The sequence below is a fragment of the Callospermophilus lateralis genome, chromosome 11 (assembly GCF_048772815.1).
Source record: "Callospermophilus lateralis isolate mCalLat2 chromosome 11, mCalLat2.hap1, whole genome shotgun sequence".
Taxonomy (NCBI): domain Eukaryota; kingdom Metazoa; phylum Chordata; class Mammalia; order Rodentia; family Sciuridae; genus Callospermophilus; species Callospermophilus lateralis.
In genome coordinates this window covers 33,514,021-33,541,957 of record NC_135315.1, presented here as the reverse complement: position 1 = coordinate 33,541,957, position 27,937 = coordinate 33,514,021, and the positions used below count along the sequence as shown (strand labels likewise).

Sequence of the window (27,937 nt, the reverse complement as noted above, 5' to 3'; positions counted from 1 at the left end):
ATTCAGGCATGAATTTGGTGAAGGAATAACAACAAAACCCGAAAGGGCAGCTATTGTGGCATCAAGTTCATTTTGAGAGTTTCAATGATTAACTGCCCAATAAATGTTCTTGTTTTTTTTTTTTTTTTTTAAAAGATCACTGATAGTTTTTCTTGTCTTTATAATTCTTAGTCTAGAAACTGAGCTTATCGGAAAAGGATACAGAACTTTGTTCAATCTTTGCACAGGAAATTGCTCCACCTAGTGTCAAACTGTACATACATCACAACACAGTACTGTACGTTGAAGCCAATGGATTCTTTGTTGTTGCTAAATAGAAAACTTTATAAATCGTTAATGGCACATATAAGTTTAAAAATGGCCCTTTAATCATCGTCTTGTAATCTGACGAACCATAATGAATCTGCATAAAACGAAGCACATCTGAGACATACTTCTTAATATGTACAAAATTTCCTATTTTTGTTAATCTAATTGTTTACAGAATTATAAATCATACTTCTCTGTTAATGGCAAATAATTACAAGTTAGTTACTAAAATAACTTCATTACTTCTCTCAGATGTTTTATTTTTCACCCAGTACTGGAGATGTATTAGAACCCAGGGCCTCACCCTGGGTGGTTATTATTGTTGTTGTTATTATTATTACTTTGTGTGGTACTGGGAATTAAATCCAGGAGTGCTCTACCACTGAGTTATATTCCTAGCCTTTTTTAAATTTTAAGACAGGATTTTTCTAAGTTGTTGAGGCTGACCTTGAACTTATTCTAGTTCTAGGGTAGAATATTATTAAGGTAAAAATTTTGACTTATCCAAATGGGCCATACATCCAAATGTATCCACTTTGTACAAATATTAATGTATTGTTTTTACTCGGGGTATAATTTCCAGGACACCAGAGAATAAATATGCATTCTTCTGTCTCTCATATACAGGATTTGCAAAAAGGAAATCTGGTGCATGCTTGCTAAGCGTAAGATGAAGCTGTCAGTAAATTTCAAGGAATTAATAGTGAAGAGAAGATTAGAAGGTGTTAGCTTAGAAAAATCTGTCAGCCACAGCTTTTTAAAAAAAGTGATCTATGTAAAAATATGAGTAAAGTAAATGAATGAAATCAGTAGCGTGTATTACTTGCTAGGCAAAATTTGCTCACACAGATGTCAAAGAACGAACGAAAACCTGCCTGCATACACAATAAGAACAGAAGAAATATAATTCATACTTTACATTTAACTTCTAATTTGTTATTGAATAACTTACTATAAAGATAAATCAGATCTTATTAATACCCTGAATAAATGATAAAAATCACCTTTTAAATCATTCATTGAGCCTGTTATCTGTTTAAGTAAACTGAAGACAAAAAGCATATTAAAATATTGTTCACATAGCAGGAACAGACATAGTTTAATTTGTTGGAGACACAATAAGAGGATGTACTAATTCTCAATATAAAACTATCTTGCAAACTAGGAGAAAGTTGTATAGAGACTAGATTGTTTTTCATCAATAGTCACAATTAAGGCTCAGATGTTAGGATAGAATGTTTTGCCAATAAAAGAAGTCCAATTATTCTGTCTATTCCTCCTTACGTAGGCTTCATGATTTTAGTTTAATTACATTATTCAACATATACTTATTGAGCACCCTACCACACAACAGGCATTGTTCTGGACACTTGCAATATAACAGCAAGAAAAAAAAACCACTTGATCCTCAAAGAGCTCTTATTTTAGAAGTGAAGCTTACATTTTTCTTATTTTAGCTAATTGTACTCCCATACTCTATCCATTCCCCAATATTTGAAACCTTTCCTACTGTCTTTCTTTAGATCAGGCATTCATTAGAGTTTACCTTGGACATAGTCTTCTAACTGGGCACCTTCTAAATGAAGTCTACTTTCAGTCTCTTCCCCACAAAAAATATATTACATGATGCTGACAGAGTTATGCTTCTAAAATGTAAATGTTAATTCTTTTCTTTTTGGGGACGTATAAAATCTAAATTCTCTAGTCTGACTTTCAGAGCATTCTATAGTTTAGAATCATTTTCTTACATGGGGCTCATTTACAAGAGAGTAGGAATTCTACATTCTCCTATGCCTTTCCATCAACAAACTCATTTCATGAAGTGTCCCTATTTCTTTCTCCAAGCAAATTCTTCCCTATTTTAGGGGTTCTATAATAATTTTATAATAATACTTGTTACAATGATCTGCAGTATAAGTATTTATATAAACATCTCTTCAGTTCTATATGTTTAATTCCTTTTATAATAAAGTGATTTTTTTCCTGTGTGTAGTGCTGGGAATTGAATAGGGCCTCATACATGCTTTGCCAGTGAGGTATGAAAAACCCAGTTACCTGTTCAGGGTTTTTAAAGAAAACTGAAATAAGTTAGTACAGTAACAATTTTATGAAATACTTATTTATTTACTCATTTTTTTATGGTACTGGGGATTGAACCAATCCAAAAAATTTTTGGATTAGCATGGTGACAAATTCTATTTCCATTTCATGGAAAAATCTTTTTTTTTTTTTTGGTAGTACTGGGATGGATGGGATGGAACCTACAGGGATGCTCTCCTACAGAGCTACATCCCCAGCCCTTTATTATTTCTTATTTTGAGAAAGGGTCTTGTTAAGTTGCTGAGGCTAGCCTCAAACTTGTGATCCTCTTTCCTCAGCCTCTTTAGTTGCTGGGATTGAAGGTGTATACCACCATGCCCAGCTAGGAAAATATCTTTATTTTACACTACTGATGTGATTATTTACTACATGTAGAATCCTCTGTTAGTAGACATTTTCTAAGAGTACTTTAAAGATCCCATTCCGGGGCTGGGATTGTGGCTCAGCAGCAAAGCATTTGCCTCACACATATGAGGAACTGGATTTGAACCTCAGGACCACATAAAAATAAATAAATAAAATAAAGGTATTGTGTCCATCTACAATTTAAAAAATATTAAAAAAAAAATGATACCATTCTGCTGTTAGATGACTTCCACAAAATGATAGCATGTCATTTTCGCCATCTTTCCTTTTTTGTTCTGGATATTTTTCTCTGGCCCATTTTATAGTTTATTAGTTTTCTCTCTTAGCTCTGTCAAATGAAAGCCCATTAAATGGGTCTTAATTTTAGTTATTTAAAAAAAAAACATTACTCTAAAACTTCCACTTGGCTTTTTTAGTTTTCAATCTTCTGTTAAAATGACCGAAGTTGTTAGGCACGGTAGCACAAACCTATAATTCCAGCAGTTTGGAAGGCTGGAACAGGAGGATTTCAAATTCAAAGCCACACTCAACAATTTGGTTAAGCAACTTAGCGAGACCTTGTCTCAAAATAAAAAAATAAAAAGATCTGGAGATGTAACTAAGTGGTAAAGCACTCCTGGGGTTCAATCCCTAGCACCAACAAAGAAACAAATAAAACCCCATCAAACCTTCCCAATAGTACAAAAATTAAAAAAAAAAAAAATACTTGAACATACTAATTTTGGATTGAAGCACATGTCCAATAACATTAGGCATTATATGTATGCACATTCAACCTTTCTCTTGCTTTGTTTTTGATGAAATTAGTTTATGTCCTTATATATCTGATTACTTTTTTGTGAGTGCTGGGACTCTATATATATAAAAAATATAATGTAAAGCCTAGGATGATTTTATTCTCCTCCAGATTTAAGTTTGTGTCTAGTGAGTGTCTGGGCCATTAGCAATTCTAAGCAGATAAGATTATTTAAACCTGAGTTTCAGTATTTACTACGGCTGATTTATATCTAGTTCATCCTTTCTTTTAAAGTGTAACCCTTTAGGGTTGTAATCTAAAGCCCGTATGGTTTGTCAGGGTCTATCCCTGGCCAGCCTCTCCTCTCAGTACCCTCTTTGACCTTAGATATTGGCCTTACTATTCTTTTAATTTCTTTCAAATTTTGATGTCTTTTAAACATATATTTACAATTTTATCCACCTTTTCAGGTAAATATTACCCCCATTTATATTGAATAAACTGAGGTTTAAAAGTTAAGAAATCTGTCAACTATCATGAAGCTAATAATGGAGTAGACATTCAAACCCTGTTATGTGAATCCACATGCTCAATTTCCTCTCATGAAAGAAATGAAAGATTTTAGCTTAATAACAAAATAGTTTTTCTTTAAAAGTTTTGTAGATGAACAGAATGCCTTTATTTTATTTGTTTATTTTTATGTGGTGCTGAGGATCCAACGCAGTGCCTTACAAATGTGAGGCAAATGCTCTGCCACTGAGCTACAACCCCAGTCCCACAAAAATACTTTTGATCAATTGCTTTTTTTTTTTGGTACTGGGAATTGAACTCTGGAGCACCTACAGGGTCTCAGTTGCTTAGTGCCTCGATTTTACTGAGGCTGGCTTTGAACTTTCAATCCTGATGCATCAACTTCCCAAGCCACTGGGATTACACGCATGCACCTGGCTACTTGCATATTCTTAATTTAAAGAAAGTGACACAATTGAAAGTTAGTCAGTTTGGCATTATACGTGAGTCTTGGCATGCTACGAGTTATGTTCTTCGTGGAAATACATGTTACAATAGATAAAAGGCTGATAATTGCTGAACTATTAATGAATGTGGGAAACTATTATGTAAATATTTTCACTCACATGTATTAACTGCTCTGATGTACATAAAATTTGTAGGTGTTGAATATAGAAAAATAATACAATATGTCTCCAAACTAGGAAGAGCCATTTGATGGTTTGGTTTCTGAATGAAGCTATTCTAACAAATATATACTTATCCAGAAAGGAACTTGCAAATAAAGTACAGTATATTGGTTATATTAGCAATGCCACCTAGTGGCAGCCACATACAGATAAAAGAAGAAAAAATTTCTAAAAGTAATTTTTAAATCTTTTATTGATTACAGTCTCTTTGGAAAATCTGAAGAATATCACAGGTCCTTTTCTGCCAGAAAAATTGCTTATTTGCACAGACATACAATAACAATTATAATGTCTAGGTGAATTAGCACACTTTTTGAAGCCATTTGCTGATCAATAATATTAACAGATATGTAGTGGTCCAACTAACTACCCTGGAGCAATGTAGAAAAGAAAGCCACTGCTTTCCCTTTGTCACCTTCTTGCTGGTTATCAACCATTATTTAGGCATAAACAATATTTAACTTTTCATTTCTGGCTAGATATCTGGTGTCTTGCAAACAAATTTATGCTGTCTTCAAATCAACTGACAAAATCTGATGGCAGGGGCTGTGATTGTGGCTCAGCGGTAGAGCGCTCGCTAGCATGGGCAGGACCTGGATTCGATTCTCAGCACCACATAAACAAAAAGGCACTGTGTTGTGGCCATCTACCAAAAAAAAAAAAAAAAAATCTCTCTTTCTAAAAAAAAAAAAAAAAAAAAAAAAAATTGATGGTAGTCCAAACTAGCAATTTTTCGCCAGGTGATGTCATGAAATTTTATGCAGATCAAACAAATACTAATTCTTACTTTTAATGTTCAAAGAAGTGATAAGGACTTTCAGGACATCTGAATTTCAAATTACAAACTTTCAATTATACCTAAAAATATAAATGGTGGCACACATCTGTAATCCCCACAGCTTGGGAGGCTGAGGCAGGAAGATCAAATTTGAGGTGAGCCTCAGCAATTTAGTGTGAACCTACTAAAAATAAAAAAGACTAAGATGCAGCTCAGTGGTATAATATCCCTGTATTCAATCCCTAATCCCAACACTTTGTAAAAAAATTTGAAAATGAGTGCAACTTTATAGACAAATTGAAAAATCAAGATAACTTTTCCATTTTAAGTATCTAAAATTTCAGAAAATATAACTCTTGTTTTTTTTTTTTATTCCAAGGACTAAACCTGGGGTTCTCTTAATCACTAAGTCATATCCACAGCCCATTTTTATGTTTTATTTAGAGACAGGGTCTCACTAAGTTGCTAAGCCTGGCTTTGAATTCTCAATCCTTCTGGTTTAGCCTTCCAAGCCACTGGGATTACACGCATGAGCACTGTGCCTCGCAAAATACAACTCTTGTAGGTGACCATTTAGTATATGATCAATTATAATTAACTAAATGATACTTCCAAAAAAGAACTTCCACACTGGGGGAATCAGTGAATTTAAAATATGAAAAACTTTTAAGGCTATGATTTCCAGTAAAGAGAAACATGAAAAAGAATGGACTAAATCTCTTCTCTTTGTTAAAACTGGTTTCTTTTTCACACATTTTACTTCAAATTATTGTCAAAAGGAGGCCTATATTTCTGATCAGACTACTATTCTAACATGGTCACTTGTATCTGGACTGAGGAGTTATATGAATAAATGGCAGAGGTATCTGTTTCATCAGCACAAAAAAGTAGGCATGAGAATGTTATTGTCACATTTCCCTAAATGAGGATTATATTAATGAAAGCAGAATTAAGACTTCCAAATACAATTACATTTCCTAGACATAAAACAAAAGAAATGTGATCTATAAGAATAAAATTCTGTCCACCATTTATACCTAGAAAATAGTAAATTAAAAACATCTGGTCAAAAATTATTTGGAATAGCAATAACACAAATAAAAATTTAAAACCTTTGACTCTGCTTTGCCTCTACTTTCCTATTTTTCTATTCTTGGCCAAGATTCACATCATACATTTGATAATTTACCCTTATTCGATACACCATTGGTTACTAACTGACTATCTTGGCTCTTTGGGAGAACTGAGATTATTCATGCTAAAGATATGATCACAGAGCCTAACACATAGTAAATATTTAATTGATGTTAGCTAATCTACCAGGATAAACTAGACAATGCTACAATAACAACCCAAAGATTCCAAGCAAATTATTACTTATGATCATATTTCACTGGTCAAAGCAAACAATATGGCTAGAGTTCAAAAGTGTGAGAATACAAAATCTTCCTATTGGTCAGATACCATAAAAATAGAAAAGGGTTAAAATTAATAGAACTGACTTCAGGCAGTATTAGTATAACAGAGCATGACACTGATGCTTCTGCTTTTTGTTATTGGTAGTAGTTAACCTCTTGTAATTTGATTTTCATCTCAACAAATCAACTGAAAAATCAAAACCAGTATATAACTAAATGAAGTTTAACAGATTACTCTCCAATTGTATATACTCATTTTCTTGTTTGTGCTTTATTGGCTTTTGATCTACTTCTGATTGCTGTAGTCTTCTTTTAAGAAAAGTGTTTTGTTTTTTTACAAATTCCAACAGTGATTCATGATTAAAAAAAAAAAAAAAAGAAACTCAGCAAAATAGGAATAGAGATGTTCTTCCTCAATTTCATAAAAAAAAATCTACAAAAACCTTCACCTAACATAGGCTAACATACTTTAGGGTGAGAAAGTAGAAGGTCTCCTCTTATGATTGAGAACAAGGCAAGATGCCCCTCTCATCTTATTCAATATCATACTGTGTGAGGATGTCCTTAGGCCTGAGCCTAAGCAACTCCATTTTAAAAACTCCAGTTTTTACAGTCTTACAGGCTGGCTAATGGAACCCTCCAGTGTGGCTCTCAGGCACAAACAAGTCACTTCCCCCCACCCTGATAAACTCACAGTGAAGCCTCTGGCTTCACAATAAATCAGGGTGGGGATCACGGGATCAGATGTTTTTAACCCCAGGGTAAATGATTTCACTGAGAAATCCGGTGGAAGCTGATAAGGATTGAAAGGGGGGTCAAAAGCCCCAAAACTTAATATAAATAATAGAGCAAATTAACAGACATTCAGCAAGCTGATACTGAGGCACACAAGCTGGAGAGCCTAATGAAGACCTGTACTGACATCCCATCACTTGTCGTTTGCCTAATACTCTGTGTGGTCCTCACAGCTCTCAAACTCTACAGCCACATCTTGACCCTGGTGATATACAGTTGTATGGCTTAGCTGGCCATCAGCTCCACTCCAGGAAAAGCCTACTTTTGTTCTTGATGTGATAACCACGGTCTGAGTGAGTATGCATCTGCTGGACTTAAAGCCTAAGGCTTGAGACTTTTGAACTGACACTTGCATGCAGAGAAAATGTCTGTCATTAGCCTGTCATGATTAAGTGTGTTTGCAGTGCTTAGACTTAATTAATCTAGAATTGTTTGCTGTGAATTAATTATGTCTATTGCAGTGCTTAATATTTAAGGATTGTCGATTTTCTTGATTAAGAACCTATAGAGTGAAATTGTATTGAGTGATTTGAGTGAATAAAGCACTGACAACGGCAGAAGCACCTGGACATTCTTTATTTCTCCCCCTGGATGGCATAAGTCGAACCTTTTGCCCATCGCAACATACTGGAAACTGAACTAATATAGCAAGATAAGAAATGGGAATAAAGATTATATAGACTGAGAAGGAGGAAATAAAACTGTCTTTGTAGAGGATGACTATCTACATAGTAAATCTTAAAAAACTGTCAAAAAATCTTGGAACTTTCACATGATTATAATAAGGTTGCAAGATATAAGGTTAATACATGAAGGACAACCTCTCCATACCAGCAATGAATGCACATGCTCCACCAATACACTTCTAGGAATTTACTCAAATGAGTTAAAAAAAAAAATCATTCCAAACAAAACCTGCACATAAATGTTTACAGCAGCTTTATTCATAACTGCCAAAACTTGAAAACAACCAAGATGTCTTCAATAACTAAACAGATAAACAACTGTGGTAATACATTTGCAAAATGGAATAACAGCAATAAAAAGAAATTAGGTGGGGCTGGAGTTATGGCTCAGTGGTAGAGTGCTTGCCTGGCATATGTAAGGCACTGGGTTTGATCCTCAGCACCACTAAATAAATAAAATAAAGGTATGTGTCCATCTACAACTAAAAAACCAAACAAACCACCAGAAATGAGGTATCAAGCCATGAAACATTGAAACTGCATTTTGCTAGGAGTTTGGAGATGGGGGTAAGAGTGTAGAGGAGAGTAGAAATAAATAGGTGGGACACAGGACATTTTTAGGGCAGTTAAACTATTCTACATGATACTATAATAGTATATGTATATGTATATGTATATATATATATATATATATATATATATATATATACACACATAAAAACACCATTCATTTGTCAAAAGCCTAAAAACTATAAACACAGTGAACCCTAATATAAACTGTGGGCTTTAGTTAATAACGTATCAACCTATTTCCTACACAAAAGGCAGAATTAAATGTCCATAAAATGCAGATTTGGTTATTTTATATACACTTTACTTTAGGGTATTTGAAAGAATCTTAAATGCTAGTCACAGAAAAATGCTACTGATGAAAGAACAATAAAAAATATTCAGTTTATCTAAAAATGAAAAAAGTAATTTGAACCATTCTGAATCTCCGTTTACTATTGGTACTGCTAACACCACAAAGCTTTTATATGTAATTTTAATATATTTTAATATGTAATATATTTTATATACAGTTAATGGATATTATATATAATAATTATTGAGCCTAGGGCTTCATGCATATGAGGCAAACACGATCACTGAACCACATTCCCAGCCCTGAAATGAGTTTCTTTTTTTTGGTACTGGGGATTAAACTTAGGGGCACTGAACCACTGAGCCACACCCCTTGCCCTATTTTGTATTTTATTTAGAAACAAGGTCTCAATGAGTTGCTTAGCACGTTGCCATTGCTGAGGCTGGCTTTGAACTCAGGATTCTCCTGTCTCAGCCTCCTGAGCCGCTGGGATTATAGATAGGAGTGAGCCACCGCACCCAGTAAAATGAGTTTCTTAATCTGGTTTTCCCAAGAAATCTCAGAACAGGTCTAGACAAGCACAGAAAGGAATTCTGTAATCTGCCATTTCTTCTTTTTGCTTCTCCCTTAACAAATTCTAAAGATGAATGTAATGTTATGTTACTAAGAATGTAGTACTTATAAAAGAAACAATGACATGAATTATGTCATTTAGGATTTATGTACCTATTTCAGCTAAAATCAGCAAGCAAACATGAACATAATTCTAAAATTCCAAGTTTTTTAAGATAGGGGTCTTGGTATTTTGTGGAGACTGGCCACAAACTCAAGAGCATCCTGCCTTAACCTCCTGAGTAGTTGAGATAATAGATGTGTGAAGCTGCGCCTGACTTAAAATCCCAAGTTTTTAAATTCCTATAGACTTGGAGAAATTATCATTATAGATTAATTTCTAAAGTATTCTTCACATCATTAATTCAGCACTCTTCTGAACCAAGCAGACAAACAATCACTCCTTAACACTTATCATACCTGTTTCAGAAATGAATTCATTGTAGTTTTAGAGATTGCACGTGTTTGCAGTGATGAACTTTATTCAGCAATCAGTCTCACCATGATACCCTTTCACTCGTTTTTCCCCAATGAAGATCAAACTATTTATAAATATGGAATTGTTTTAAATTTATTTTTCAGGTATAGGAACAGAGTGAAACAAGTAAGGCATCTAGGGCATGAAATTTAATGAGGCACTTACACATCAACCCTGTACTTGCATAACCCTGCCTAATTGTGCCCTAGGGGTTGGGGATATATAGTGCAGGAATAGAGCACTTGCCTGTCACACCAAAGCCCTGGGTTCTATCCCCAGCACCACCTGAATGAATGAATGAATGGATACATAGATAGATAGATAAGTGGATAAATGAATAAATTTGTGCCCTAGGTGTCTTGCTCACTCTTTTCTCACTAGTCCTAGTTCTAATATTATTTTTGGCATATTTGTGAATGATAAGAAAAACTTACCTTTACTCTGTTTAATTTCAATTAGAAAAAAATTTTTTTTTTCAGACAGGGCACTTTTATATTTTGGTTCAAGGGTTTAAAAAGCATTTAGTTCTACAAATGTAATACTTTATCAATTATATTCAGTAAGAATACTAAAATAAGGACTGGGGACATAGGTCAGTTGGTAAAGTGCTTGCTTTGATGCACAAGGCCCTGGGTTCAATCCCCAGGTGCCTCCCCACTAAAAAAGAATATTAAAATAATGTCTAAGTGTACATAAGGTGTTTGAAGATATGAGAAAAGACATAATCTCTCTGTTGCTGATTAATATAGAAAATAAACTGTCCAAATCCATCTTAATTCTTACACAGAATTTTTTTTTTGGGGGGGGGGGGTAACCTGGGATTGAACTCAGGAGGACTTGGCTACTGAATCATATTCCTAGCCCTAATTTGTATTTTATTTAGAGACAGGGTCTCACTAAGTGCTTAGAGCCTCACTTTTGCATTCCTCCTGCCTCAGACTCCTGAGCTGCTGGGATTACAGGCGTGAACCATCATGCCTGGCCTTACACAGAATTTTGTACATGGAAATTAACTTCAAGTAATAGAACAACAATTAATGGTATGACATGAGAATCATTATTCCAAAATCCAGAAGGAATAAAATTGTCTGAACTAATTTAAATAAACTTTATTGGCTTAAGTGTTTTTTTTTTCCACTTTTTAAGTTCTTGACTCAAAAGAAAACTCAAAACAAAATTCAAATCAATCTTTAAGTAATGATTTGAGGATAAAAATGCTAAAAAAAAAAAAAAAAAAAAAAAAGGTAATACAGATCTTAGAACTTTTAACTTCTGAAATAAAAGTACCAATAAATCTCGGGCTGGGGATGTGGCTCAAGTGGTAGCGCGCTCACCTGGCACACGTGAGGCACTAGTTTCTATCCTCAGCACCACAGAAAAATAAAATATTGTGTCCACCTAAAACTCAAAAATAAATATAATTTTAAAAAAAAGAGAGATAAAACTCTTTCATTTTTTGCTCATTAAAAAAAGTTATTCTTACCAGATAAAGCAGAAAGGTATGCAGCCCTGTTCCAAGTCCCACAGAAGACAAAATTCCCAAGCCTATCCAGTAGGCATACAAAAGAAATTGCTTCTCTATACGTTGCACATACTGAAAAACAAAAAGAATGGAGAAAAATCTGAATTATTTTTTAAAATTTATTTTTAATTTGTCCTAATTAGTCATCCATGACAGCAGAATTCATTTCGATTCATTGTACACAAATGGAGAACAACTTTTCATTTCTCTGGTAGTACACGATATAGGAAAAATCTGAATTCTTGATACAGAAATATGGTATGTATATACTACCACCACAATAAGGCAAACCAATAAAGTTTCAATTAGGAAGAAAATATTAAGACAAAAACTCTTCAGAGGCCTAATTTCTTTAGTATGCAATAGCTAAGATAATAAAATTTTATCTATCTGGATGGAATAAAGCTCTTGTTTCTTTTTCCTTTGAGAAGACAAAGGAAAAAGCAAATTACTAATAAGATAATAAGAATTTTAAAGCTATTGAAAACTTATAAAACTTTAAAAAAGCATAATACACAATGGTAAAGGGAGGCAATTATATAATATTTGTGAATAGAAGACATTTTTGATTACCCAAGTAAAAATGTGGGTAATATAAATTTTCTGTATTTAAGATCAAGATGCTTTGCCTTTTCCCCTTCTTTTTGAGGTACTGGGGATGGAATCCAGGACCTTGCACACACTAGTCAAGCACTCTCATCACTGAACTACATTTCTAGTTCTTTTTCATTTTATATTTAAGACAGGGTCTCACTAAGCTGTTCAGGCTGACCTTGAATTTGGGATCCTTTTAATTCAGCCTCCCTACTCACTGGGATTACAGGTGTGTGCTATCATGCCCCGCCAAGATGCTTTCCAAACAAGAACAAAATAAAGTGCAATGGGAGACATATTTGTTGAAAGAATTCCAAACTTGTTTCTAGAGAAATCTACCCATTTTTGGAAAGTAAAATTTAGCAAGCTAGTTTACTGCAAAGATTAAATATTATTTAAAGAAATACATTTAAAACTATAAGAACTCCCTGAGAAGTAAAGAGCTTTAAAGTATGAAATGATTCCATTTTAGACCATTTCCTATTTGAACAATGTTTTATTATTTTAATAAAATTTATTATTTTAATAACAAAATGTCCTGTTTTCCCATCAGTAATGTACCTGCAGACCAGAGGCTGAGGAACCTGTCTTTCCAAACAAATAAAACCTAACTTTCTTTTTTTGTTACCAGAGATTGAACCCAATGGCACTTAACCACTGAGCCACATCCTTAGCCCTTTCCTTTCCTTTTTTTTTGGAAACAGAGTCTAAATTGTCTGGGGCCTTGCTAAATTGCTGAGGCTGGCTTTGAACTTGCAATCCTCCTGCCTCAGCCTCCTGAGCTGCTGGGATTACAAGTATAAAATCTAACTTTCAACTTAGGAAAAGGCCTGTTTGGACAGACTGTAAAAGTTTTATACAAAAATTTTTTTAAAATATTTATTTTTTAGTTGTAGTTGGTCACAATACCTTTATTTTATTTATTTTTATGTGGTGCAGAGGATCGAACCCAGGGCCTTAAACATACTAGGTGAGTGCTCTACTGCTGAGCCACAAACCCAAACCATATAAAAAACTTTCATAGAAAATATAAAAAGTTTTATAGAAGATATAAAAACTTTGGCAGAGATAAAAGGTTTCATGTTGCTTTTACTGAACAGAGTCGGGAAAGATACATTTAAAATTTGAAGGTAATATGGAATCAGAGATACCAAATAGAATACTGACAGCCATGAAACAATATAAGAATATTTTTAGTTTATGATCTTAAGACATTAAGATATCAGTTATGGCCCAGTGCAATGATGCACACCTATAATCCCAACAGCTCATGGGGCTGAAGCAGGAGGATTACAAGTTCCAGGCCAGCCTCAGCAAAATCGAGGTGCTAAGCAACTCAGTAAGACCCTGTCTCTAAATAAAATACAAAACAGGGCTGGGGATGTGGCTCAGTGGCTTCTGAATTCAATCCCTGATACCAATCCCCCCAAAAGATATGTTATCAGATAAAATTAAAAATACATAACTGAACCTAAATTTTGAGGGTACAAAATCTACGAAACCCACATTAGTCCCATTTTGAAATTTTCTGAAATTAGACAATGTGTAAACTAAAAATAATTGCTAAATCTCGTACCTGTTGATGTGCTCCTTCAATGTAATATGTAGCTATAAGCACAGCAAGCAGCAGTAAAAAAGACACCACAATGCTTTGACGATGCCATAATCTTAAAAACAAATTAAACAAACAAACAAACAAACAAACAAAAAACCTCAGTCATCTTACTTTCAGATGCATCATTCCTAAAACAATTTGTTGAAGTAGGGTGCAGAAAGGAGTCAAGGGAAGACACATGGGCATGGAACTCAATTTCTTATCATAAACCCCACCTTTCCTTTACCTAAAGCCTGATCTTGTTTATACCCCCAACTTCTAATTTAGAGAAGCATAATAGAGCTGAGGATAACAGAGCTATGAGGACCTGGTTTAGAGATGATTAGCGTTGTACGTTTAGCAAGACATTTAACCAATACAATTTTATTTTTATTTTAAAATCAAAATTATATACTTATTTTAATTTCTTCATGGAGCTGATGTTAGAATTAAATGAGATGAAAAATGTTATAGTGCTTTATCAACTCTAAGCACCATAAAAATGTAAGATAATAATAGTACAGCTAACTTGGAAGGGCAAGCAAGAAAATGATAAGATGTGTAAAAGTTGAACTTGCTCTCTATGATACTCAAAGCAGTGTTTACAGGTACTAACTTAAAGATAGAACATATATTCATGGCAGAGTCTTTATTCATTGGCTCAAATTATCAGTAAAAGTGCCACAAACGCTGAACCTTGTCCTGATTTAGAATCAGTATATCTAATACACACAGGCCTGTTTTCTCTTGAAGGTAAAACCAAAATATTTTCAGTGTTCTCCCTTGCAAGACTCAACATGAGACAGTGGGCAACTATAGTAATACATTGAGCAAATGGATTTCATCACCTAATTTTTCTTCAAACTAAATTCCCTATTTTTCTTCAAACTATAGAAGGGAGAACTAAATATGTTCTTATGATAATATTCTAAATTTAACTTAATATATTTTGATGGAGCAGATGGCAGGGAGTAGGAGATGATTGAGGATTTCTAAAATTAGAAAATAACATTTATATAAAAAGTAGAAGACTCTTTACTTTGAGGTCCATTCCTTCAAGATTATAAGGATTTCCAGAAAAAAATACTGCAAGGTAACGAGTGGCTGTCTCCACAGGACAATATTCTGTCTTTCTTCCCGATCCCTCCTCTTCTTTTCATTTATTGAAGAGGGGTCTGCAAAACAACAGCAGAAATTAAAACAGAAATTCTAACATTTATACTTACTTATTTGAATCACTTAAAAAAATTCATCCAGCTCTCCATCCTACATCTGAAAGACTGCACATAAAATCTCAAAAGTACAGCTGAGGATGTAGCTCAGTGGAAGATTAGCACATGTGAATTTATATGAGGGCCTGGGTTCATCCCTAGCACCAACAACAAAAACCAAACCCCACAAAATCTCAACAGTCGAAACAATGTAATTTACATGTGGATCATACAAATTTAAACAGTTTAGGTGAAACCAACTCTTCTCTAGAGGAGGCAACCTCTGGAACACAATTAATATTAATATAGGTAGCCCCACTAAGAGTTTGTCTGAAAGCTGTTAAGGAAAGCTAAGGACCATAGTAGATTCCCATGATTTAAAGCTCAATGGCATTTCATTTGTCTGTGTATCTATCTGCCTATCGCTTCTTTTTCGATTAATGGCAATTCTGCAGGAAATTCTTTTTTTTTCTTGGTTGCTCAAAACAATACAATGATCTTGACATATCATATATCATACATTTGATTCAAATGGGGTATGAATTCTTATTTTTCCCACGTGTACAGATTGCAGGATCACATTGGTTATAAATTCTTTTAAGTCATCTAGAAGAGGAATGGTACAAAGTATGAGTGCTTGGAAATATATTGGATTAAAACATTTTTCCCATGTCCCAGGTAACCATTGACAAGTCCTAGAATCTTGAGAAATGGCAACTATATATCAACAATATCTAGGGGCTCAGAAAGGAGATGAAGTATAATAGTTGCCTTTTTTCTTCTTTTTGGTGGTGGGGTTTGAACCCAATGCACATCAAGCATGTGTTCTACCAGTGAACTACAACTCTAGACCCATAGCTGCCACTTTTTAATCAGTTATCTAGAAAAAAACTGAAGTGAGAAAAGTACTTGCCCTTTGCAAACTCCACTACCTGACAGTATCTGTGATTAAATAGTAAAAGTTTTTTTCCTCTTTAATACTGGGGATTTAATCCATGGCCTTGTGCATGGCAGGCAAACACGCTACTACTAAGCTACATCCCCAGCCCTTGACAGATATAGGAACCTTTAGTAGAGGGTGTCCTAAATAAATCATACTGGGTTGGGGATGTGGCTCAAGTGGTAGCGCGCTCGGCATGCGTTTGGCCTGGGTTCGATCCTCAGCACCACATACAAAGATGTTGTGTCTGCCAATAACTAAAAAATAAATATTAAAAAATTCTCTCTCTCTCTCTCTCTCTCTCTCTCTCTCTCACTCTCTCTTTAAAAAAAAAATCATACTGAAAATTTCAGACATTGAATTTGGACTAGAACTAAACATTTTAGGAAGTGTCACATTTAGGCTAGGTGCTTCTGTGTTAATACCCACACCCCCCGCCCCACCCCAGGGGCAACTCTACCACTGAGATACATTTCTAGCCTTTTAAAATTTTTTATTTTGAGACAGGGTCTCACTAAGTTGCCTGGGCTGGCCTCAAACTTGTGGTCCTCCAGCCTCAGCTTCCTAAATTTCTGGGATTACAGGTATAGTCTTTCACACCTGGCCAGCTTCTGTTCCAATCTAAACAACATTTCTGCAATTATTTACTGTCAGAATACAAGTTTCTGCTCTTGTGCATACTAGAGTAAGTCTAAATTAGTTCACTTTCTATGAAGACATTGTATAAACTTAGCATTATATTATAATCCAAAGTACTTTAAATTCAAAATTTGAAGGCAAAATACTTGGTTACAAATCAGGCTCTGCCATCTGTCATTTATACAACCTTGGGCAAGTTAGTTAACAATTCTGTGCCTCAGTTTTCTCTTCTGGAAAATAGGGAATAAAAATTACTTCTCAGGTTCATTTTAAGGATTGAGTTAATACATGTAAAGTTCTGAGAAGAGTTAGACACTGAGTATTCAATTAACAGGTTTGGCATTATTATCATCATCTATACTATACCTGTGAAATTCCCATTATGTTGTTCCTTGTTCATTGCTACACGTCTCTGGTCACAATTTTTTCCATTCTCTGCCATTTCATAGATCAGTAACTCTTGAGGAGCTAATAAACATAAAATAAAATCCAGCAATATATTATATTCTTTTGCTTTGCACCCAAGACAGAATAAAACTGAATACAGGAATAACAAGGCAGTAATAACCCATTTGCTATTTACCCTTTTCAACCAAGATTTATAAAATTTTAAACAATTTGTATAGAAATCCTAAAATAAGCTATAATAAAAGGTTGTAGTTTTCAGTCTTTTCCAAATACTTATTCCAGTGATTTCCCAGATTAAAATTTGGAGGTGAGGGCTGGGGTTGTGGGCTCAGTGGCAGAGTGCTTGCCTCATATATGTGAGGCACTGGGTTAAATCTTCAGCACCACATAAAAATAAGTAAAGATACTGTGTCCATGTATAATTAAAAAATATTTTTAAAAAATTGGAGGTGATTTTTCACCAAATAAGGATATCAAGTATTAGTACCATCAAATATTGATAAATTATATGTCTACATCCTTCTAATTCTTAATGTCATATATTATTTGAAATTTACCTTTTCATAATTTTTACTTTCTTGCATTTAATCTTTCACAGTACTTTTATCATTACTTCAATAAAATGTATTACACCAAATCACAAATTTTAACACATAGATCCAAGACTACAGATAGTTGTATATAAGAAACAATTTTACTGAATTATCTTGGACTTGTTATGGGCATAGAAGATTAAAAAAATTATGTTTATGATTGTAAAATGTACTCTAGTTCTATTATACTTCATATCATAGGTGTGTTTTTACTTTAAATCACTGTAATTCAACATGTAAATTATTCTATGCAAAACACCAAATTGCCTGTGACTGTATCATTCATTTTTAGGTGTAATAAAACAAATCTTTCCCTTCAAAGAGCACCTCACTTCAATAAAGGTTATGATGCTAAGTCCTTAGCACAATCTTAAAAACTTGTTCAGATTTTTATTAAAGGCAATAGTTATCAAAATTAAACCTTTTGTGCTTCAAAGGACATCATCACAAAAATGTAAAGACAATGCACAGAATGGGAGACAATATTTGCAAAGCATATATTTTATAAGCGTCTATCCAAAATATATAAGGAAAAGGCTGAGGACAGTGGAAGAGTTCTAGCCTTGCAAACCCAAGACCCTGGTTCAATTCCCCATACCACAAAAACCAAACAAATAACAGAAAATATAAAATGAACTCATATAATTCAATAACATTAAAAAATCCAATCTGAAAATAGTGGATATGAATATATATTCCCCCCCAAAATAAGCCAATGGTTAATAACTGTATTAAAAAATATCTAAGACTTTTATCTACAAGGAAATGCAAATTAAAACACAATGAGATACATCCTGATAGCTGTTAGAATTGCTATTAGAATTAAGAAAGGGAGAGCTGGGGTTGTAGCTCAGTGGAAGAGTGCTTGCCTAGCATGTGTGAGGCATTGGGTTCAATTTTCAGCACCACATATAAATAAATAAAATAAAGGTCCATCAACAACTAAAAAATATTTAAAAAAAAAGAAAGAAAGGGAGATAACAAGAAATGTTGGTGATGATGTGGAGAAATCTGAACCTCTCTGAACCTCATACACTATGGGAGGAAATGTAAAACGATAAGTTGCTTTGGAAAACACTCTAGCAGTTCCTCAAAAGATAAAAAAAAATAATTACTATATGACTCAGCGATTCCATTTGCAGGTAAAATAAACACTTATATCTACGAACTGTTCATGAATGTTCACAGCAGCATTGTTCTGAATAGTCAAAAGATGGATAATACCAAATAATTATCAGTTGATAATTATAAAATAAAAAATGTGGTACAGGGGCTGGGGATGTGGCTCAAGCAGTAGCGTGCTCGCCTGGCATGCATGCGGCACTGGGTTTGATCCTCAGCACCACATACAAACAAAGATGTTGTGTCCGCCGAAAACTAAAAAATAAATATTAAAAAAAAAATTCTCTCTCTCTCTCTTTAAAAAAAAAAATGTGGTACACTTGGGGCCAGGCTTGTGGCTCAGTGGTATGGCGCTTGCCTAGCATACGTGAGGCACTGGTTTCGATCCCCAGAACCACGTAAAAATAAAAAATAAAGGTATTATGCCCATCTACAACTAAAAAATTTTTTTAAAAATGTGGTACACCAAAACAATAAAACATTATCCAGCTGTCAAAAGAAATCAAGTACTAATATATGATACAGCAATAATGAACTTTGGGAATACTATGCTAAGTAAACAAAGTCAGTAACAAAACACAACACTATGATTTCCATTTACATGAAATGTCCAGAATAGGCATAAACACAACAAAAAGATTACATGGAGAGAGAGATGTGAAGTGGCTGCTAATAAGTTGTGAGTTTCTGAGGTTGTAAAAATGTCCTAAAATCGAATGTGGTAAATATGTTATCAACCACTAAATTGTACAGTTTAATCAATTAATTAAATTCTTTGTCATTTTGGGGACTAAATCCAGGGCCTCATGCATGCTAGGACATTCTCATGACCACTGAGTCATACTCATGCCCTAAAATGTACAGTTTAAATAAGTGATTGTATGGTGTGTGAATTGTTTCAATGATACTATATAAGAAAAAAAAAGTCATAAACAGGAACTACTGAAATCTTCAGATATATTCATAGGAAAAGAATGGTATACTTTTGTATGAAACTTGCATTATCTCTATATTCAATTTTTTTTTGTAGTTGTAGATGGACAGAATGCCTTTATTCTGTTTATTTTTATGTGGTGCTAAGGATCAAACCCAGTGCCTCACACTTGCGTGGCAAGCGCTCTACAATGAGCTCCAGCTCCAGCAGCTCATTATCTCTATGTTTAATAGTAGCTCCACGCTTAAAAGGATTCTCATGAACAACTAGCTCAAAAATTCCTATTATACAAGCTGATTGAGCGACAGTTCTGAATTCAAGGGCAGATTTATGAATTTGAAGGATGTTATTATTAAGAAAGAAACTCAAGAAGTCACTTAATAAGATACTTGAGTAGCTTTGTTTGCTCATCTACTAATTTAGCAATTTCTCCTCCCAGTATTAGGGGGTCAAACCCAGGACCTCCTATATGCTAGGCAAGTGCCATACCACAAAGCTCCATCCCAACACCTTAAATTCAGCAATAATAACTAAAGAGCTAGGTATCATGCTAGATTTAGCTGACTAAATATGATATAGAAATGGGTTTGTTAGCTGCTACTATGTTATTCCTTGACTAAACATTTAATTATAAATACTTCCAAAAATTTATGCCTCATACGGGAAAATAAGTGAAAAACTAAAAAATGAACAAAGAACATACACTCATCACTGCAAGAGGGTCTCCTCTTTTAGATGCAATCAATTTATGAATACCTTTATTTTGCTGCCTTTATTTCTCTATATACAAATAAATATAAAAAATATACTTGATCTTAGCCAAAATGCTGAAAAGTGATTATACACCAAGAAATAAAGCATAGGTTTCAATTAACCTGAAGTAAATAATTACAGGATTTTAAAAGTTTGAACATTTTGGATAAAATAGCGTGTACCAATGTACTATAGTATGTTTGTGTGTATACACATGTGTAACTATAAATGCCAATACATCAAAAGGGTAAAAAATATATAAAACAATAATCCTGGTAACTACCTAAACCAGAAAAACAACTTCACAGCTCATGCCTCACTGCTACTATACCCATGATGCCATTGCTGTTCAATCTACTAGAGTCTATAATGGGCACTGAAGTGAGCTTATAAATGAGCAAGATGAAGAACCTGTCCTCAAAAGACTCAGAGTCTGGTCAGAAAGACAACCAACCCCTGTAGATAATATCTTTTGGAGATGAACAGACAACATTCACCTACATCACAATAAGTAAAACGTAATTAATTTGGGGTGAAAAGATAAAAACAGCACAAAAGGGTTTGCAGTATGAAAAAATATCCTAAAACCTTACCATCCCACAAAACACTCTGATACTGACCTCATTTCTTCCTATTTACTCTTTCCCATAGTGTCATCTTTAAGAGATAAAAGTTTTATCCAAAACAACTTGGGTCCATTTGAGGTCATATTTGTAACAATGGTATTGCACAATTATTTGAAAGTTTTGTTCTCAAGATATTTTAACAGGCATTTTTATTTGAGGAAATAATATGTTCTTGCACAAGATACTAAAAAAGAACAGCTAACTGACATTTCCTTTTCTAAAATTCTCTCAGAAAACATAAAATAATAGTCTGGAATTTTGTAAGAAATAATCAGTCTACTTCTTCACAATGAAATAAACTCACAATTTAAAAAAACTTTTGCAATTCCCAAAAGAAAGAACTAGAACATGAAGTCAAACAAGCAAAAGAAAAAACTGCTGGGGTAGTGAACAATTAAGTGTATGGAGGCATTAAAATATTTTTTTTCATTTTTGACCACTGAGGATGGTTAGAACCAACTATGAGTCAAACAAACAAAAATAAAAGAACCACTAGGGTTCTAAACAGTTAAGCTAATAAAAGCACACCCTGCCTTCTCTTGCATTTTAACCATTTCCAAAAGGATTTTACTTTATTTCTTGTTTTTAATTCCTTTGAAAACGTAATTCCATTGCCTCCTCTTCCTGGATCACACATAAAGGAAAACTCTGCAAAACTGCAGTGCTCCTGGAACCACCTGCATTCTCCACCTTCTTTGGTACTGGAAAATGAATCCAGGGGTGCTCTGTCACTGAACTATAGCCCTAGCCATTTTTATTTTTATTTATTTTGAGACAGGGTCTCACTAAGTTGCCAAAGCTGGCCCCAAACTTAAGATCCTCCTGCCTCAGCCTCCCTAGTAGCTGGGATTACAGGTATGCACCACCAAGCTGGCACCACCTATATTCACAAGTAGATCTGTCTGAGTAGTCAAACACAGCTGGAGGAAAAAAAAATCATACAACTATACAATCAATTTAAATTTCACTTATTCATTCTATAGTGCCCTTTAAGTGCCACTTACTATTTGAGATGTCACATTTCAATTTTGAATTGATAAGTTTTCTCACAACTACTGCACTCCTTGTTCTCTATCTGCAAACATTTTACCTCATTTTCTCCTTTCTTACTTTCAGTTGCCAATGGCTTTTTTTTTTTTTTAAACACAAAAGCAGAAGGAGAATTCTCTAATACTTTTACTACTAAACCTACTCAAATATTTATATCTTCACCCATGTTAGCACTCTTTCTCTCTTTATAGCTATGGCAGTGTCCTCTATGTCTCAAAGGCCATTGTGGCAATATACATTCTGTATATCATCCCCTCTCATGTTTTCAGGGACTTAGCTCCTCAGTTCTCTTTATAAATAGTTCTCTCTGTATCTTTCCTCCTTTAGTCTCACCAGAAGATAAGCATTATCTAATACTTCCCATTTCTCAGTCCTTCATGGTACAGTTCAAGAGTTGCCTATATACAGTCTCCACTTCCTCATCACCAAATCTCTACCCAATCCATTGCAATATGACTTTTTTTTTTAAAAAAATATATCTCTATTTTATTTATTTATTTTTATGTGGTCCTGAGGATTGAACCCAGGACCTAGCTCCCCTGCTAGGCGACCACTCTACCAATGAACCTCAACCCCAGCCCCAATGTGACTTCTATTTCAACAAAACAACTAATGACTTCCACAATGCCAAATACAAAAGACACATCTTACTGAGCCTCTTAATTTTATTGAAATGCTTTCCTTGAAATATTCTCCTGTTTATCTTTGTATTTCTCTGGCTTTGATAGTTCTTCCTGCTCTACTTCCTGGAGTTCCTCAAAGCTTGGTCCAGATTCCTTACTGTGCTGTTTACGCTCTGTTATAATTATGTCATTATTCTCTCAGTCTTAAATACTCTATATTGGGAATTGAATTCCCCCCATTCAACTGATGAATACACAGAGAAAATTTGGTATATTCAAAAAGTGAAATATTATTTAGCCATAAAGAGAAATTGAGTACTAACACATGCTACAGCAATGTTGAATTTTGAAAACAGTACACTACATGAACAAATTCAGTTACAAAATATAGCAAGTTATGATTCCCACTTATTTGAAATGTCCAGAATAGGCCTAAACAAAAATAGAAAGTAAATTTGCTAGAGAGAAATGGAGAGAAATAAAATTCTCTTCTTTCAAAAGCAAGATGACGTTCCACATGACAGGGCTTTATTAAGGACAGTGCTTTTTGATTATTCTGTAAAAATAATCAGAATCATAGGAAGGATCTTAAGGAATACTCAAATCTATCTTATCTTTATAATTCATAGATAAACTCCCAGAGGTAAAGTGACTTTGATAATGTCACAAGATAAATTAGTGATAAATCTAGAGGCAGGGTCCAGATACCAAATGGTCTTAATTATAGTGAAAACTATTGCTGACACTGACACTATTCTCCCCCAAAACTAAATTTAATATTATTTTTAGGCTGGGTGTGGTGGGGCACGCCTGTAATCCCAGCTACTAAAGAGGCTGAGGAAGGAGGATCACAAGTTCAAAGCCAGCCTCAGGAACTTAGTGAGAACCTAAGCAACTTAGCGAGACCCTGTCTCAAAATAAAAAATAAAAAAGACTGGGGATATGGCTCAGTGGTAGAAGACCACTTGGTTCAATTTCCAATACAAATAATAATAATAATAATTTTTCTGAGAATTTTGAAATGGACAAGATCAATCTACAGAATGCTTCTCTTTGCAATATTAGTAAGCTGGTATGTGGTTTATGAATCTGATTAGAAAAATTCTATATCCTACAGTTTGTTCAATAAAACTAAATTATAGGTTTACTAATTAAAATTTCTAAACTATAAAACTAAGGATTAGACTCTGAAATTGACATACCAAGTTCCACATGTCCTGGGAGGATTTAATGGCATGTCCAGCCCATTTTTATTCAGGAAATACTATATACTTTGCTGCCTATTTTCAAATTGCAAAAGTGGTTACTTAATCTAACATTGACACACTATTAATCTCATTATCATCTTCAACATTACAAAATGACCCATTTTACAGGGAAATGGGACAACGTGATACCTCAAAATGTTAATACATCCTAATTGATTTGAGGCCATATCAGGGCAAGTCACATTTTAACTATGTATCTCACTCGTATTCCACACTCAGGACCAAATGCATCCACCTTATTCTAATTCAATTTGCCTTCACAGCTCAAAGTAGTTTAATTTTTTAATAGCTAAAAAAATTCTCTAGGCACACTGGTGCATGCCTGTAATCTCAGTGTTTTAGGAGGTTGAGGCAGGAGGGTCACAAGTTCAAAGCCAGCCTCAGCAACTCAGCAAGGCCCTAATCAACTTAGACCCTGTTTCAAAGTAAAAAAACAACAAGGGCCAGGGATGTGGCGCAGTCATTAAGTACCTCTCAGTTCAATCCCCAGTATTAAAAAAAAAAAAAAAAAAATCCTACCACCACCAAGTAGTCATGTCTCCTTGGGTAAGTAATTCAAGTTTTTACATTTCAGCATATTTGCATATTATTTCCTTGACAATTTTCATGTCATCCTTAAGTATTTTTGTTTTACTTTGAGACTGTCAGTAATTTGGCTTCTCAACTTCAAGAGAAATAATATATAAGTGCCTCACATAGTACCTGGCAGGCATTTAGTGTTCCTTTTTCCATGCCCAGTTTATGACTGTCACAAATGCCCCAAAATAATCATATAAATACTTCTCTGAGTGTTCACTGATATGCACTTGCTTTCTTTTTTTTCTTTTCTTTCTTTCTTTCTTTTTATTTTTTTTTTTGTGGTGCTGGGGATTGAACCCAGGGTCTTATTTATGTGAGGCAAGCACTCTACCAACTGAGCTATATCACCAGCCCTAGTCACTTGCTCTCTGAACTTCTATAATATACAAGAGTCTTCATAACTGGTTCCCACAACCTATGTAGCCACAAAATCAGAAAAATCTTAGTTTGTTATATTGGATAATAAAAATGAATTATTTTTCATTCATCTAAACATTTTGAAATGTATCAAAAGGACAATCTGTTAATTATTACTATAGGGTAAAAGGGTTCTACTCTACATAGTTAGGGTAAGTTAAAAGCATCATTTTTAAGAAGAGCTGCTTTTCACAATTCAATGACATAATTCATGAAAGGTCAGATTCCTAGATCTGGGAGAAAATCCAAAGTATCCCTAGTCTGTTTAAAAGAATGAAATATACTCAAACAGGAATCTAACATATAATTTTTAAAACTTTTTTTTTAGTTGTAGATGGACACAATTTTTATTTTCTTTATTTATGTTTATGTGGTGCTGAGGATCGAACTGGGTGCGTCTCATATGCTAGGCAAGCGCTCTACCACTGAGCCACAACCCCAGCCCCTAACATTTATTCTCAATTTTCAATGGAGCCTACTTTGTTGTGAGAGTACATGTATGGTTTGTAAGAATAGGCTGTTAAAATAAACTGTACATTATTTGTAATTATTTGTAGATGAGAAAACAAATAGCACAGAAGTATAACACAAATATCAAATAATTTTCATCGAGAACACAGATCTAGTCACAAGAAATACTTTTTCAAAAGGCTGTACCTAGCAGATTTTAAAAGGAGCTGAAGCATTTAAAATAAAAGATTAACATTAAAATATGAGGTATTTTTATTTGTTTCTGGCAGAAATGCTTAGAAAGCACTACTAAAATCATCTCACAAAGGTTCTTTGTAAGCTGTACATTCAGTGCTAAGACTATAATACTCCATTCATTTTAAACATTAGCCATACTTGTAATGCAAAAACAATGTGAAACTAAATTACTCAGTTCCCCAAAGCAAAACACAAACATTTACATATGACATAATAATAGCAACTACCTGAGTAATTTAACAGTTGTTGGAAGAGCTAAACAGGTGAAAGGAAAAAGAAGAGCAGTGAAACCATTGATTCTCATTTTTTTTGGCAATATCATTCAAAAATAAACTGAACATTCCTCCTTTTAAGAAAATAATCTATTCAAATGGATTCTACTTTCTCATAAAAATATTAAGCCAGATTTCTTAATGATAACACTGTTTTTCATGCAAGACATACAAGGACAGCCAACTTAAGTATGACACTTTTCAGTAACCTTTATTTAGTACAGTCTGCTACTCCAAAAGAGCTCCAGACTTTCTGAAAACAATTAATATTAAGATTGTAATTTACTTTTAAAAACTAAATAAACAATCTATGTAATATATCTTGACCAATGAGGCTTTAGGCAGCCTCACATTGCACAAACACAATGCACAATATCAGAGTGGCTATCAGATCATATGACTCTGAGCCAGAAACCAGTATCTATCACATGATTTTACCAGTTAAAAAATGAATTTTCTGAGCATTCATGATGATTTGAATGGGAATGTATGAAAAAACTCCTTGAATCTTTTTGAACTTTTTAAAATCTTGAGGAATTAAGACAAATTAAAGCCTCAAATTAGGGTACAATTTCAAGGATTCAAAATCTCCACAAATCTTCCAAAACTGGGTCTGCAGGTTAGGAGGTTACATATTTTTGGCCTAAGCTGTTCCTCAATTTAATTTAGTCAAGTGTAAAGTACATTCAATTTATCACAAGCTTCTAATCATTAAAAAGACTACTGTTCCAGATCAAATACGTAGGGTTTTTTGTTTGTTTGTTTTCTGGTATTAGTGATTAAACCCAGGGCCTGGTACATGCCCTGGGTTTAATCACTAACAGATGGTCTACCACTGAAGTATATACCCAATTTGTAATTAAGTGAAATTTCAAGTAAAAAAATTCCAATAAAAAAAAAAAAAGACACAACCTGGAAAACTTTAGGATCTCTTTTTTTGAAAGAAGATAGGTTTTAGAGAAGGTTTCTTCATCCCAATTCCAATATGTAAAAATACCATTTTATTGTCTTTTCTTTTAATACATGATTTTATTTTTATGAAGAAAATATACATCTTGTAAAATTACATGTTGAAAATCCTGTTTGTCATTTATTCTTAAATCCACTTCTAAATGCTCAGGCAGTTTTTCATAACCAATGCAGTTTTCACAAAAAGAGAGAAATAAGAGTAAGGTCAAGAACTAGGATAGTGGAAATAATACTAGAATCGGGAGATTGTAAGAATGTTGGGTATGTCACTTCATGTCCTTGATTAGACTTTCAAATAAAATGTAAGTTCAAATTTATATATAAAAATGCAAAAACTTAGAACAGCCAAGATAATCTGGATAAGGAACAAAGTTGGAGGATTTGTATTAAATGCTTTCAAGTCTTGCTATAAAGTTACAGTAATCACCACGGTGTGGTTTTGGTAAAAAGATGGACATAGATCAATGGAACAGAAGAGAAAATAGAGAAACAGACCCATATATATAGGAACAACTAATTTCAACAAAAGTACAAAGGAATTTAGACGGTAACTGACCAGTCTTATTTAGAAAACAAACATTGGCCCTTCCTTATCTTGTTATATACAATAATTATTTTGAAAGGGATTATACACCTAGAGGTAAAAACTAAAACTATAATGACTCTAGAAAAACAGGAGGAAAATCTTTGCAACCTTGGAGTACACAAAAATTTCTTAGGATATAAAACACATGAACATAAAAGAAAATAATCGATAAGCTGAACCTTATCCA

The 27,937-nt window shown here is 33.8% G+C and overlaps 1 protein-coding gene across 1 annotated transcript in view; it reads right to left on the bottom strand.

Annotated features, from left to right (window-relative positions):
* The window catches only part of Vmp1 (vacuole membrane protein 1), a 117,289-nt gene that overhangs the window by 78,594 nt on the left and 10,758 nt on the right, over positions 1-27,937 (bottom strand). The window contains exons 2-5 of the mRNA XM_076869371.1: positions 17,209-17,310; positions 15,092-15,227; positions 14,035-14,125; positions 11,826-11,936 (exon numbers count right to left, since the gene is read on the bottom strand). Of these exons, the coding sequence (XP_076725486.1) occupies positions 11,826-11,936; positions 14,035-14,125; positions 15,092-15,227; positions 17,209-17,284 (414 nt within the window). The 5' untranslated portion in view covers positions 17,285-17,310. The remainder of the gene's footprint in view (positions 1-11,825; positions 11,937-14,034; positions 14,126-15,091; positions 15,228-17,208; positions 17,311-27,937) is intronic.